This window comes from Tyto alba, unplaced genomic scaffold, assembly GCF_018691265.1.
Source record: "Tyto alba isolate M040663 unplaced genomic scaffold, T.alba_DEE_v4.0 Super-Scaffold_1, whole genome shotgun sequence".
NCBI classification, from domain to species: domain Eukaryota; kingdom Metazoa; phylum Chordata; class Aves; order Strigiformes; family Tytonidae; genus Tyto; species Tyto alba.
Genome location: NW_024881261.1, coordinates 27,877,621 through 27,891,715, shown reverse-complemented (window position 1 = coordinate 27,891,715; position 14,095 = coordinate 27,877,621). Strand labels below are relative to the sequence as shown.

Sequence of the window (14,095 nt, the reverse complement as noted above, 5' to 3'; positions counted from 1 at the left end):
CAAGGTTTGGTACCTCTGATATAAAAACCAAGCAGATTAAGTGTGTTCCCGAGGTCTCTGAGCAGGCCTGCTGAATGTCAGAGAGTGCTGACAGAGCTCAGGAGACCCTCCTGTTCTTAGCACACAGCGTCTCCACCGTGGGACTTTATTAATAACTGAGCAGTGCTAAGACTGAACCAGCTTCAAGGCGACATTTTCCCAGCCTTCAACCTTTCTGTTTCTCGTAACCATGAAAAGTTCCCAGCGGGAGGAAAGGAGTTGCATTGCTATTCATTATGTGTGTACATGTGAGAGGTTTTGCCGAATATTTTAACTGGCAGACAAATATTAAGAATTGGCTCGATTCCACCATTCTCTATAAAACTGAAATCCATCCACACATGTGACTAATTCATTTTTCTGGAATCCATCCAGGCCTGAGTTAAATGTGAAATGACTTCATTACAGGACCATCCGTTCTCCCCACTATTAACAAGCTTTTCAAAACAGCAGACCTGAGCACAGTTTACCTATGAGTCTTCATTAAAATAAGTTTAAATAAAGGCTATGTGTTTGGTGAGCTAAGGAAGAAAGAAGAGATATTAAGAAACAGACTCATGCCTCAGTGCAGCACTATAAATCTACTGAATGAGCCAGCACAATCCCCAGTAGTGATTACTTATTAATAAGAACCGGCAAATAACTGCCAAAATTCCCTCTGCTGCAAGTACTCCATGATAATGAAATGCAGGTAAGCAATAACTGACCTCAAAGTTAGGTGTTAATTATTGAATGTGGTCTGCCTGCAATCTCCCTCCCTTCCAACCCCCAGGCCACCCCAGGCTAGGGGGGCACTGTGGTAGCAAGGACGCCTGCATCAAGCCTCAGCTTTAGAGCCAGAGCCTGTCCCTGGGGCCGGGAAGCGAGCACGCCTCTCTGCCCACCTCATGCCCTTCACACCATGAGAACAGAAGTCTCAAGTGGATTCCAGTGAATGGGAAGAAGATCCTCACAGGGAAAAACACTGAAACCACGAGCTATTGCTCCCCATAAGGTCAGAGGGTGTGTGGTCCAGGCTCGGGAAGAAACTGAAGGTGAGGTAGGTGTAATGGAGAATGTGCTCAAGATGCTGCACTTTACCATCTCAGCTGCTGCACTGTGAAACAACCTCTGTACAAGATCCTGAGCATCTAACCAGCCTCCACAGTGCACAGAGACAGGCTCAAACAATGTAATCAGCAGCCAGAATAAACACTGAGATGTTTTCTGAGAAAAACAGAATGAGGAGACAGAATTATTTTGTGGTACTTGAAAATATACAAATAAAAAAAATATTAAGGCTCCAATTGTCATTTGATGTAAAGACTTTCCATGAGCACGGCAGAATCAGGACATAACCTGGAATCACTTACATAGATCTGTATTAAATGCAGGGAAGTACCACCTAGGAAAACTCTTCCCCTGTGCTGGAAAGTAGTGCTCGCTATAAGTGAAAACCAGAAGCCTTTCTGCGTGGAAAGCTTTTCTCTGATATTTCTGACTTGTCCTTAATTGTGGAGTCATAGGAGAGGGAGAAACTAGGAAGTTAGTTTCTAGGGTTTGGTGCAACTAAGCATTTGTCTTTCCAAATGATTCTACCAAGCCTCTAAATCAGGTCCATCATTAGTGTGTTATTTTTCATTATCAGATATTCTGCATTATTTAATTCATGCATAAACTGTAACAGCCCTGCATAGTTACTCCTGCAAGTAACATTTTGCACACCACAAAGCACCTAGGACTTCAGAATCTCCCAAATGGAAGTTTGTACTGGTGTTGGTTGTGCACATCTCACACCTGTTCCACCGAGAGCAGAAAGGATGGAACAGCTGCAGTTATTTTTCAAACACTGCACGCTGTATGCTATCAGCAAGGAGATGCAATACAGACCAGGAAGCATTTCAGAATGTGTTATCTCTGGAAAGTGACAGGTGAGAGTGTCTGTGAGTTTAAGGATCATTTTTCCTACCTATGCTACATTTTTTAAGTGAAATTCACGGCAAACCTACATGAAGTTCATCTGGCCTGCCACTCCTCCATCACTGGGTGCAAGACTTCCTCACAGCAAGCCTGAGCTTACCTCCACATCAGTGTCTGATGAACAGTTGGCCGTAAGTGAAAGACATGGTTGCTGACCGCCAGGTTGTGTTCCAGCCGGAAGGGCTCCAGTACAACACCATCTCTCACGGGAAACGTCAGACGCAGCTCATCATTGTGGTTGGCTGGGATCGAAGAGGGAGAGAAAGCGTGAACTTTCCCTTTAGCATCTGCAGTGCAATAATAATGTGCATATTTATACAAAATAGTAACAAATGACACAGTGATCTGCTACTGGCTCTAACTTAGAAGGTTCATATGCACAAAAAGAATATCACACACTACATCATCTAACTGATACAAGTGACAGGACTCAAACTGGTAAGTGATGACAAACCAAAGTCTGCTGTTCTCCCAGATTCCTTAGCATTCAGCCACAAACAGAAACCAGGCATGGCAAGAATCCTGTTTTTTATTACTGGGTAGGTTCTGTGTCCAGGCTTACTCTGTTGGCAGAAGACTGACAACAAATCTCTTAATTATGGCAAACTGTGATAATGCTTATTTTCCCAGCTTTGAACTGGGATCAACATTACCCAATTAGTTCTGACAGCTTCATCAGCTGAAACTATCCAACGACCAAAGACACTGGTATCCAATTACTATCTCATCTCATAAAATGAGATTTTGTGATAACTTACAGCTAATCTATAAAGTCTAAATGTCTTTAAATGCTGTGTTCTTGCCCAAGTAATACTGCAAGCCACCTATTTCTACTTCATTTTTCAGCCATCCCAAACTCCAAATGTCAGTTGTGAAGTGCTAATGCAGCAGCAGTTATTTTACAGAAAACATAAAGGTTCTCCCAGTTCCCTAGTAAATTGTATTTCCTATTGTTCATCAGTCACTTCAAAACCTCAAATATCTTGTGCTAGTATACAGCCAGAGAGCTCTTGCTATTCCTGCCCTGTTCCCAGCCAAATGTAGCTGTGATGTTGACTGGCTTTGAAAGGAACATATATCAATTTTTGGCATACTGCTGAATATTTTTAAGAAGCCTGTATGGATCACAATAGAGACACTGCTATAAATATTCACATTTTATGCTATTCTGCAGTGATGTTCAATGAATGGCTCTGCCCTTGAACAAAACAGACCACAATGGAAGTTCATACAATAAACAAGCCTACCAAGCAGGCGTAACGCAACCCAAAATCAAGTGTTTTGTCCTCAGGAAGTGTATCAAAGGAATACCTCAGGAGTAAAATCCTTACAAGTTTAACATAGAAGAACGTTTCTGATATTCTATTTCAGGAAGGGATAGCAATCTTTCTCTTTCCTGTCCACTGGCTCTAGTGAGCCTGCTCTGTGCATGCCACCTGTAACAACTTGGCAACCTGAGCCTCTCCCAGAGCAGCAATCAGAGCTCGTTTCCAGACTCTGAAATGTATGTTGCAGAGAACGGAGGGACAATAAATGACTGTGGGGGCATTCTGTTTGCTACTCACTTGGAGGTGGTGGTAAAGCATTGATATTTGGTTTAATGTCAGGTGGGAATGGAGGTTTGACATCCTGGTTAGGTGACAGGTATGGAGGAATATTGCTCCCTGGAGTCATAGGTGGCGTGGGGTTTCCTGGAACAGGTGAATGAGGGTAATTTGCCACAGGTACAGGCCTTGATGGCTAGAAAATAAATAACATCACATTGTTATTGCAGTCTGAAAATAAGAATAATAAGCCTTGTGAACTGTACTGCTATCAAACACCAAAGACTACAAAGAAGGTGGGGAGCCCCCTCTGTCTCCAGAAGAACAAGAACTCACAGGACATCCCATGAGGCCTTCGGGGAAGAGGCAGAGTAGGAAAGCAAAGCAGGAACTGAAACCAGCAGACCAGCCAGCTTAATTCAGGCAATGACCAGATACAAGCAAGGCTGCCAAGAGGCTTATCGTGTTCCTCTGAATGCTCTCTTTCCAAAACCAACCAGCCATTCGCTTCAGTTTTTCCACATCACCTCAACCCACACAGCCCTCTGTATCTCTTTGGCTTCCTCCCAAAATAGCCCCAGTGCACAAAAGCCTACAGGAAAAACAAAATCTAAAGACATGCAATTAGAATGTCTGTGTCCCTTTTACTTCCCTCTATCCTTCTACCCCTGTCCAACTCATCTACTCAGAATGAAAGCTCTGGAGGTCAGGGGATGCCTTTCACCCTGTGTACCTACAATGTGATGGTAGCAGTTAACAGAATAAACCAATGATGATGCGAAGGAAGCTGGCATTAAACAAAACTGCAATTACATGGCACTCTGTTGTAATAGCTCGTGTACCATAAGCACATACACTTGAGAGCGTCAGAAGATGAGAATCTTTACAGACAGCCAAAGCACCAGGACTTCAGATCTGATTCTGTATCTAAATGCTGCGCTGCTGGCCTAGGATACTCTGAAGTACGTAAGGGAGCTGCATTCTGAAATCCTAAGCATTTACATTTCCAACCATCTTTGCTTTTTTCTTTAGCACATACAGTTACTATCTCCACAATCACTACAATGCAAAGGTTCAGGTCCTGTCTGTGGCAAGCTGGAATTTTTCCCCTAGCCAGGATAATCTCCCTTCTTAACAAGGTCTCTTACTTTCTAACTGTTTTCAGAGTGGTTGACATTTGAATACAAGATAGGGGATGCATTGGAAAGACCACAGATTCCCTGTTGGAACTATCCTGTAAACAAAAAACTTAAACCCCATCTGAAACAAACGTATGTAAAATGTATTTAAAAACCTGTCACTTAAAAACTTCACAGAGATCTTCTGCTGTTATTTTAGCATATGTGACTGCATTAGAATTACAGTAGTTGAGAACCTGTCTTCTTCTCATGTTCTTCCTGCCAGTGTGTTCCAAAAGCTGCCATGATGCAACAGGCATTCCTTTGGGTACCACAGTGGACAGCTTGGTTGCATGCAGAACAGTTGCTCTGTAGTAAAGGGTGGGGTTTTTTTCCCTCTTTTTCAATGGTGTTTTCTGTGTGAATCACACCAGAACAATTCCAGTTCAAGACCAATGTGCATCTTGGATTCTTTCAGCCTACATTCAAAACCCAAATGAAGTCCAGAGACTTCAACAGCTAATGCTTTAACAGCAGGTCAGACCATCAATGGTCCTCCTCATTGTCACATGCACTGAAGTACCTGTGTACAGAAGATCACTTCTGTGTGCACTTCAGAGATGTCAAACCTCAGCAGGCCCTCAATACAAACACCATTTGGATAGTACTAAGTGCTCAAGATGCATCCATAAAACAGGTTTTAGGCAACATTTTATCAAATCTAATTCTTGCCCAAAACAAGCAGTACAGAAGGAAAACAAGGAGAAAAGGGGAAGAAGAGGTCAGAGGAAGTCATGCAAACTTCACTTCAAAGATTAATTCTACAGCTGGAACAGCTTTTAAGTTTGGGTTGGCTTAATCCAACAGTGACGACTGTAGGTCTGAAATTGGGATGTTGCAATGTGGGACTTGTTTATTATAAATTTCCAAAGTTGTTTTCTTGCAGGGTGCCATAAATAGGTGAAAATATTACACCTGAACCTCATTAGGTACTTCTTTTTACATGCTACGTTTAAAGTGAAACCAACATTTTCTTGTAAAAGCCTCTAATGAGCTGCAGTAACATTCAATTTTCTTTATGAACTGATGTGAAGTTACTATGCAACTTGGCTGACTGACTTCATCCTGAGATATCTACAACCTTAGTAAAAACACTGTGCTTTTTTCCTCTTTCCTTTAATTACATAAAAGCAGTATCTATGAAGTAATTAATGTGACTTCATTCATAAATGCCTACCAGAACGCAAGAAGATAATCTAAAAATTCTTACCTTGTAATACTGCCCCATGTTGACCGTCGGAGGAGGGTATTGCCCTGTGTTTTGCTGGCTTGGCATCCTCTGTCCAGGATAGTTGGGAGACGTAAGGGGTCTTGGAGGGTTGGGAGTGGGGTACTGACCAGGCTGGTTTGGAAACTGGCTATTTGGTCCATACTGCTGGTTTCCATAATTCGGCTATTTCATGACAGAGATGAAAGGAGACAAAGATCTGTTTCATGCAAGCAGCTGTTGTGAATTGATTATTAGCATGCATTCAGTAGCGGAATCGAAACTAACAAAAAAAACCCTCCAGGTGAATACTCCTCAACTTAGTGCCACTCATGCTTGAACCAGGGCCCTGATGGCTGAAGGTAAATACTCACTCAAAAGCATAAAAGTCCCGTAAACCAAAGTGGGATAAGAATAACCATGTACCTTAACACACACATACACTCAGCCTTGCAGCGCTGTCAAAGGGCACACTGTGTTTGAAGAAACCAGAATTACAACCAGATGCAATGCTCGCAAAATCTGTTTTTGCAAGTGCTACCAACCCCATCCCTGGGGCTCCTTTTCCAGATGGAAAATGAAAGTACAAAAAGAAAAAGTAACAACAAAAAAATAATCCCAGAATGGGCAGAAAACAGAAGCGGTGCTGTCCATGTCTGTCTTCTCAACACAACTGCTATGCTGGCCCTGTGCTAGAGCATTTAGCGATACCCTGACAACTGAATAGAAGCTATTACTAGACATAAAAACCTTGCTAGTCCTGGGTAGTATTGTGCTGCAGCTTTGGAATCAAAGTAATGAAAACTGGAACTTTAAAGGCAATAAAACATCAATTAGAAAAATTAACTGATTAATAAGAAGTTTCCATAAATGAAGCTTTCAAAAACAAAGAAGCAAACAGTAACTATGGGATCTGCAGAATTCCAGACCAGCAAGCATGTAACATTTAGGGCACTGTTCAGTACTGACTTCTTGGGAACATGATCATATTCCCTTACAATGAAAAACTTGCTTCTGAAGCAGCAAAAAGGGATCTATAGTCTTCCTTAAAATAAGAAATCTGAAGATAAGAATCATCTGAATATGTCACATTCTGTGTTTTCTTAACTTAATTGTAGAGTAAGTGGCAGTATTTACAGAGTGAAAAGCCTTCCCAGAGAAGTAACTCCTGCAAAAGCATGTAACTTTTATTTCCGGGGTGTGGATTTTTTTATTAAAAAAAAACCAAACCAAACCCAAAACCCAAACATTTCCAGATCAGGAAAGAAATGTAGCTTAATAGTAAATGTTTGCTATATTTTCTGCATACCATGGTATTCTTTGTTGTATATTTTCTATAAACTCTTACTACCATTATCATAGTCAGGGCAATACCATAAAAAAACCTCTATACCTGGAGTTATAGCTCTTGTTGTAGTCTCAGCTTGATACAGAATTTTACCAGGATATTATCTCTGAAGTTAGTAACTGGTGGCTAGATTCGTAAAGACATTTAGGTGCATATAGATGCTGGGAAAGAGTTGGTGAGATTCTCAAAAGCTTCTCTCGCCCAATTCACACCAATTTGCATAGTAAAATGCATTGGTGCTTTTTAAAAATCCAAAAGCTTGTCTGTCTACATCTTCAGTTATCTAACTTTCTTTAAAATTTTGACCCTAAGTGTTTTGCCCAAGGTCATAATACAAGTCAATGGCGATGTAATTTTGTCTACAAAGCTACTCAAATCTCATATAACAGCATGGGAACTTCGACAGAAATACCACACTCCAAATAAAATTATATTAGATAAATGCTGACAAAGAGGGGATTTGAGTTCAACATGATTTATATTCACCTCAGTGCCTATGAAAATCAAGCCTCAAGAAGTCTGGAAAGCAACTGGTCTTTAAAATAAATATTATCACTATTGGTGTTTATACAACGTATTTTTTTAGAACAATAAAATCATCCAAGAAAATGTAGATCACATATGCATTGGGCTCAAATAAAGTATTTCACCTTAAATGTCTCTTTTAAGTTGTCATCTTAAATAAATTCACTTCTGTGAAGGAAGTCTGCTTAAGGTCTATGAATTCACCATCTAGCATGAGAATCTCAAAGTGACATTTTGAGGGCTCAGCCAGTTTTGGGCCTTTCTTGGTTTTAATGACTGTCATCTTGACTAACACAGCCAAGAGCCAGACTGAATACTTTAGAAGTTAAAATGGAAGAGCTGCTGCTGCTTATATTTTAATGGCAATATTCCTACCAAGGCTGGAACAAAGATGTACCTATCATACAGGGATGCACAGCACACATTACCCAGCACATTGCAACCTTCAGTCAAAAGAACAGTGTACACCAAATATAATTTATTTTATTACCTCTCCTGGGTATGGTCTCTTTATGCCCTGTATAGGCAAAGACTGGGGGCGTGGGCCTGGGTAGGCTTGCTGAGGCATCCTCTGCCCATGGGTGCTGAAGGGACTCATTCCAGGAGGCCGAGGCTGGTTCATGCCCATGGGTGGCCCACTCATGCTGGAAGGCGTCATTCCTGCTCCCATGCTTGCTGGGTTCATGTTGCCTGGCATAGAAGCAGGGCCACGAGGACCAGGCTGGTTCATAAACTGGTTGTTGTAAGCCTGAGTTGGACCCATCTGGAAAGAGGAACAAACCTTCAACGGAAGAAGAAGAAAAAAAAAAAAGAATAAAATGCGACATGCATTTAAAATGGGAGGAGGGAGCTGAACATGCTTTAGGGGGGAGGGAAGAAGGGGAGGATTTATGTCGCATTTTCCTTCAATGTTCTCCAACATTTGATGGGCAGTGATGTTATTTATAATAAAAATTAAATTGGAATTGTACAAGACATCAGAGAGAAAGACAGAAGTCTAAGGTGAGCAATTAAATCGTTTGAATTGGCTAGTCGATCACTGTAAGATAACAGGTTAGGAAGTTGGCTGTGTAAATACAGCACAACACTATGATTTCTGAGACACTGTACTTCTTTACATCACCTGGTATATGGGCCCATATACTTCAAAACTCAGAGAGGTAAAAATCTAAGAAGGAAAAAAACCTGAATTGATCAAACTCTTGTTTATTTTAAGAAAAAATTATTACATTAAGTCATGACATGCTGGAGGCTGTGGATCACCAGAAATGCATGTCTCGCATAGCTGTTCTAACAGACAACATTAACAAGCAATTCTCTTTTCTAGTGTTGTTTCCTTGTTTGAAGGGAAAAAACCAATCAACCAGCTGTAGCTCGCAAAATAAACAATTGCCCAAGTGGTACAAAACCTATTCCAAGATTCTGGAACATTTCATCGGATACTCAAGTTTAGAGGTTCACAGAGCTGGCAAAAGCAGCAATAATAATATCACAATATCATGTTATAATATATCAGCCATGATTCTGGATAATTTTCAATTTTTAAAGGGGCAATCTCCAAACTAAAAAATACACTTAAGCGAGATTTATCAGAAAAAACACAGGAGACCGACTCATACCTACATACACACAATCCAGCAGTTTCCCGTAAGCATTTATATCCATGCTCATGCACAAAAAAAACCCAAATAAACAAACTAAAACCAACGGAGTAGGCACCCTAATAAACAGGAGAGTAAGAAGGATAGCTCAATTCCCTGTAATGGCCCAGATCAGGCAGGTATGAAGATATAAGGGTTACTCCCTTACCGGTCCATACTGGTTCATGTCCTTATTCTGCGTTTCCTGAAGGGCTGCCACAGTGGCCGTAGCTGTGGCTGTTGCTGTAGCAGCTGCAGCTGCAACTGCAGCAGCAGCGGCAGCTGCAGCTGGCTGGGTGAAATCAGCTGGCGGCCTCGTGTGGGGGGGGATCCCCATTCCTGCAGGGGTATTTGGGCCTCCAGGGTAACTAACAGGGAAGAAAAGAAATAAAGAGAGAGAGAGAATTAAGACGTGCCTGGTGGACTTTGTTTTGAACGTTGGTGCGGTCCTCATCTGGAGCTGTTCCAAATCCACCTATCAATGCCTAATGAAAGCCACCAGGACGGGGAATTAGGTGTGTACTTGGGATACAAGTGTTGCTCAGGTGCAATAGTCATAGGGCTGGGATTGCAAGGCATCGCCTTCAGTTGTTTCGGGGGCAGTGAATGGCTTTGCAGCTCTGTAGCTTACTGCAAAGTGGAACTGAAATCCTGCAAGTTAATGCATGCTCCATTTCCCAATAGTGTAGGGGCAGATTGCACAGCAGCATCAACAGAGAGCTTCTGCCACTACAGTGCATTCACCTGCCCCTGTGGTGAATTATGCCAAGCATTCCCAATGTTGTAAAAGCATTCCTCCCTCAACCTGAGCAGAAAGGCCAGGAGAGACGCAATGTAATCAGCCCTACTGGATCCCACACAACATATTCTGCAGTTCCTACTTGGCTCTCCTTTTGATCATAAGATAAATTAATTTAAACCATGCCTTTCCCACTCCAAGACATCAGCTATCTTTACAAATATGGGCCAGTCTACTATGCCCATTTTAGAGTTCTTAATACAAAGCTAAAGAAACCTTCTGACTTGTTCAAGGTCACTCAGTAGATCAGTGGCAGAGATGAAGGGAGAGATAAGTTCCCTCAGTTCCAGGCTTACATTTTTCACACTAGACCGACTATGCTAACAATCTTTTCAGTAGGCTTTGCAGAGGGACCATAAATAGTCGTTTCAGTTTACTGCACTTACCACCCTTGTTTACAAAGCATAGACACAGAAAGTCAAAATGTAACAAACCCCAGGCTATTAGTTTCAGTTTATTTCACTAATGCAATATTTACTTCCCCAAAATAAATATACAGCTTGACCATCTCTCTTAACAAACACCTTCACCCCCGATTCTTTTCAAATTCCTGCCATTGAGTAAGATTTGGGCAGAAATATCCCATTGCATAGGAACCTACTTTGCCTAATTCTCAAGCTTATTCCTCCATACGCACGTAGAAATTATACCATCAATACCTTTCACATCCTGGCCTTATTAAATGTTAATCATTCCTAAGCCTGTGGTCTGTTTAACAATCTCTCTTAATTAAAACTTTATTTTGGGGGTTTATTATAGCTAATTGATTGACCTAAGCCATTTCCATTTACAGTGATGAATTTCACTGCAGTTTGGGTAGCTGATTTCCAAAGCTGTAAAAGCAGTATGCACTTCAGTTAACCAGCATAAAGTAGCTACTGAGACTTGATATAATTAAAATAAGCCCAGGACACTTCTGCCAGGTCACTAAAACAAGCTTCATCAACGATTTACATCCATATTCCACCTCACACAAGTAAATCTTACCTGCCACCAAAGCCTCCACTTCCAGGATAATTGGGTCGCCCATACATGCCCTGCTGTATGTACGGCTGAGTGGAGCCTGCCTTGGCTGAAAATTGTTGCTGCTGTCCAGCAAATTGAGGGGAATTGATTCCAGGGTTGCTGGTAGTCATCCCGGAAGCCATGGGATTTCCTGCTGGGTTCATAGGGTTGTTAGCATTTGCCATTGGATTTCCCAGCACCTGTGAGTAGAAACATGAGAATATAGGGCTGTACCGTGAACCACATCAAGAAAATTAAGTTAATTGGCTGCAATCGATAAATGAAAATATAACCACCCTGCACTCTGAACTCTAATGAGCATACACCTTGTTGATGCCTAGGTACACATTCCTGGTCATTTCTCCTTCTGCCATTTCCAATCAAATAAGAGTTTCTGATCTCTAATTATCCTTCACAGGAGATTTTTAACTAGATGGAACCCAAACTAACATGCTTATGAAAAAAGTTATGATAAAGACCTGCTAGAACCATGCTCTGTAGGTGACAAATTCATCCAATTAAGAGAAAGTACATGCTTTTTCTTTTTTTTGGATGTAGGACTTTGAAATAACTTGCAAATATTCAGTCCCACTGGCATATTGCAAAGGGTACTACAGATGCAAAAACTGTGAACGAACACATTTAAGTGGCTTGACCTGTTCTTGAATCTAACTCTCTCTAAAGTGTACAGAAGTCTGTTGGTTCTTTTTTGTTGCTTCTTAGAAGAGAGTCCTTCATTCTGTTTCTAAAAGGACTTGGTTTTCTTGTTTGAAGCTTTTTTTTTTTTTTTTTTTCAATTGAGCCAAAATTGCTGTGATTTCCATTGAGATCTAAGTATGACTGTTTATGGATCACCTGCATAGAAATCTATCTCCTACTTGGGAAGAAATTTAATGGTCATGATTTTTGCAGAAGACCAAGTCATCATCCTTGGGAATTTGTGCAAGAGAACTGGCACACCCAGCTCATTCCTTTCCATCAAGGAGCATGAAGACTTACGGGAAACCCTGTCATTCATTTCAATCTGCTCTGAACAGCTACAACCAAGCTTCATGTTCCAGAGTTTCACCCTTCCCTTGTAGTGAGATTCTGAAGAGGCATTTTCTTCTTTCTACCAAAGCACCTCTTTTCTTTTACTGTACATTCCTCTGAACTATCATAAAGAGTTCAATTAACATTACAGTGTTCTTACTATAGAACAAAACTCTGACTTTTATTTTTTTTTCCCTCCTTTTTACATGTGAAAGATTTTCACAAGAAATTATATTTCCACTCTCTGGCCAATGTATAGACCTACAGGTTTACTCAGGTGTTTCTCTCCCAGATGGGATACCTGTTCTTTCAAGGTGTTAAAAAGAAAGCAACAATAATAAATCATGTTATAGATCCTACAACTGTTTCCTCTCCTTAATTTTTGAAGAAAGATGTTGCCACAACCAATGCTTACATAACCGCCATATGAGTATCTATGTGACTTGGCCCCTGATTAATATCTTTTTCAAATGGCTCAATCCATAACAATTTTATTTTTCATTTTCTGACCAAAATGAAAAGAATCTAAAAAAAAAAAAAATCCATAGAAAAATTTGTATGGGAACTAATGTCACTTGTTTTGAAAAAGACAGGTTAGATTTATGTACCATTTGCACTCATTAAAGATGGTGATGTGTTTAGAGCACTTCAACTGTGCTGTAAGAAAAGGCTAGACTGTCTGAGAGCTTGATTTGTGCCACATCCCTCAGAGAGCACACTATCACAAATAACTGGCGTCTCCTTCATTAAAGCTGCTTCTTCTTGTATAGCATAATTCAATATACATTGCAGAAGAAAAAGAGAGGTAAGAGCAGAGAGAACCAAATGAAAATCCAGTAAGTATGGCTCTCACCTGGCAGCCAGTAGCTCATGCTTTTGCTCCAATGCATATTGAAATACTTTTGCAAAGTAAGGCAGTATTAACAGGAGAAGTTGAAAAGAGCACAGCCTACACCTGGTAGTTAGCACCTCAGGGTTGGGATAGATTTGGCACTGGATTTCACCAGCTCACAAGTATGACACAACCCCGTGTAAAATTAACAATAACTGTCATCTGGTGAATCTAGCTATAATTTTTATTTTTAATAAACAACTCTTCAAATTCAACCTCAAATTCTCAGAAGGTTTGGGCTTACCCCAAAACCATGCTTTTAGTGTTGAAACCATACAGTGCAAAATGTGTGCTCCACTCAAGCCTGACACTTGCATGCAGCTAAGGAAGTTACTGACTCAAGCTCTCAGACACCTCCTTTCTAATGCCACCAAAGAGGGCAGGACTGGGGAAAAAAAGCACCATGTACAACAGAGAGAACATTGACACTGTTATTAATCCCAAGAGGATTTTCCAAAAAGCTTTGCATTTTGCAAACATTAGTGAGAACCTGTATCCAGAGGGAAGGGAGCATAAAACCGAAGCTTACCTGGCTTTGAGAGGTGTTAGTCACACCCCATACTGTGGTGACCACTGATAAAGAGCCTGGAGGCTGGTTGGTATTTTGCTGCCAGGGAACAGAATCGTAGGGGAAAGACCCATCACTGAAAAAAAGAAATGTTTAGGAGGGTGAGATTTTGGAAGTTTAAACAGTGGCAAGTTGCCAGCCGGGACAAAGGTATTAACACCTGACATGACCTTAACTCTCCACTCCTCCTCCCATTATTAGCCTGGTACTGTCAGAGGCATAAAGTTTTTTTAATAGCAACATGATCATATCAAAACCACACAGAACTGATGAATTCCTTAACTATACTGAAGCACAGGGATTTTACCATAAAGGTCTGTTACCAATGAAAGCAAAAATAAACTCAGGGCAGAGTTTCA

The 14,095-nt window shown here is 40.9% G+C and overlaps 1 protein-coding gene across 10 annotated transcripts in view; it reads right to left on the bottom strand.

The window, feature by feature from the left end:
* The window catches only part of ZMIZ1 (zinc finger MIZ-type containing 1), a 359,077-nt gene that overhangs the window by 24,424 nt on the left and 320,558 nt on the right, over nucleotides 1–14,095 (bottom strand). For 7 of the 10 annotated variants that reach the window (XM_042792940.1, XM_042792963.1, XM_042792950.1 and 4 more), the window contains 7 exons: nucleotides 13,698–13,812; nucleotides 11,227–11,444; nucleotides 9,610–9,808; nucleotides 8,291–8,581; nucleotides 5,931–6,113; nucleotides 3,564–3,738; nucleotides 2,099–2,285 (listed from right to left, as the gene is read on the bottom strand). In XM_042792940.1, coding sequence (XP_042648874.1) covers nucleotides 2,099–2,285; nucleotides 3,564–3,738; nucleotides 5,931–6,113; nucleotides 8,291–8,581; nucleotides 9,610–9,808; nucleotides 11,227–11,444; nucleotides 13,698–13,812 — 1,368 coding nt within the window. The remainder of the gene's footprint in view (nucleotides 1–2,098; nucleotides 2,286–3,563; nucleotides 3,739–5,930; nucleotides 6,114–8,290; nucleotides 8,582–9,609; nucleotides 9,809–11,226; nucleotides 11,445–13,697; nucleotides 13,813–14,095) is intronic. The other 3 variants (XM_042792956.1, XM_042792959.1, XM_042792993.1) reach the window with 3 other exon arrangements.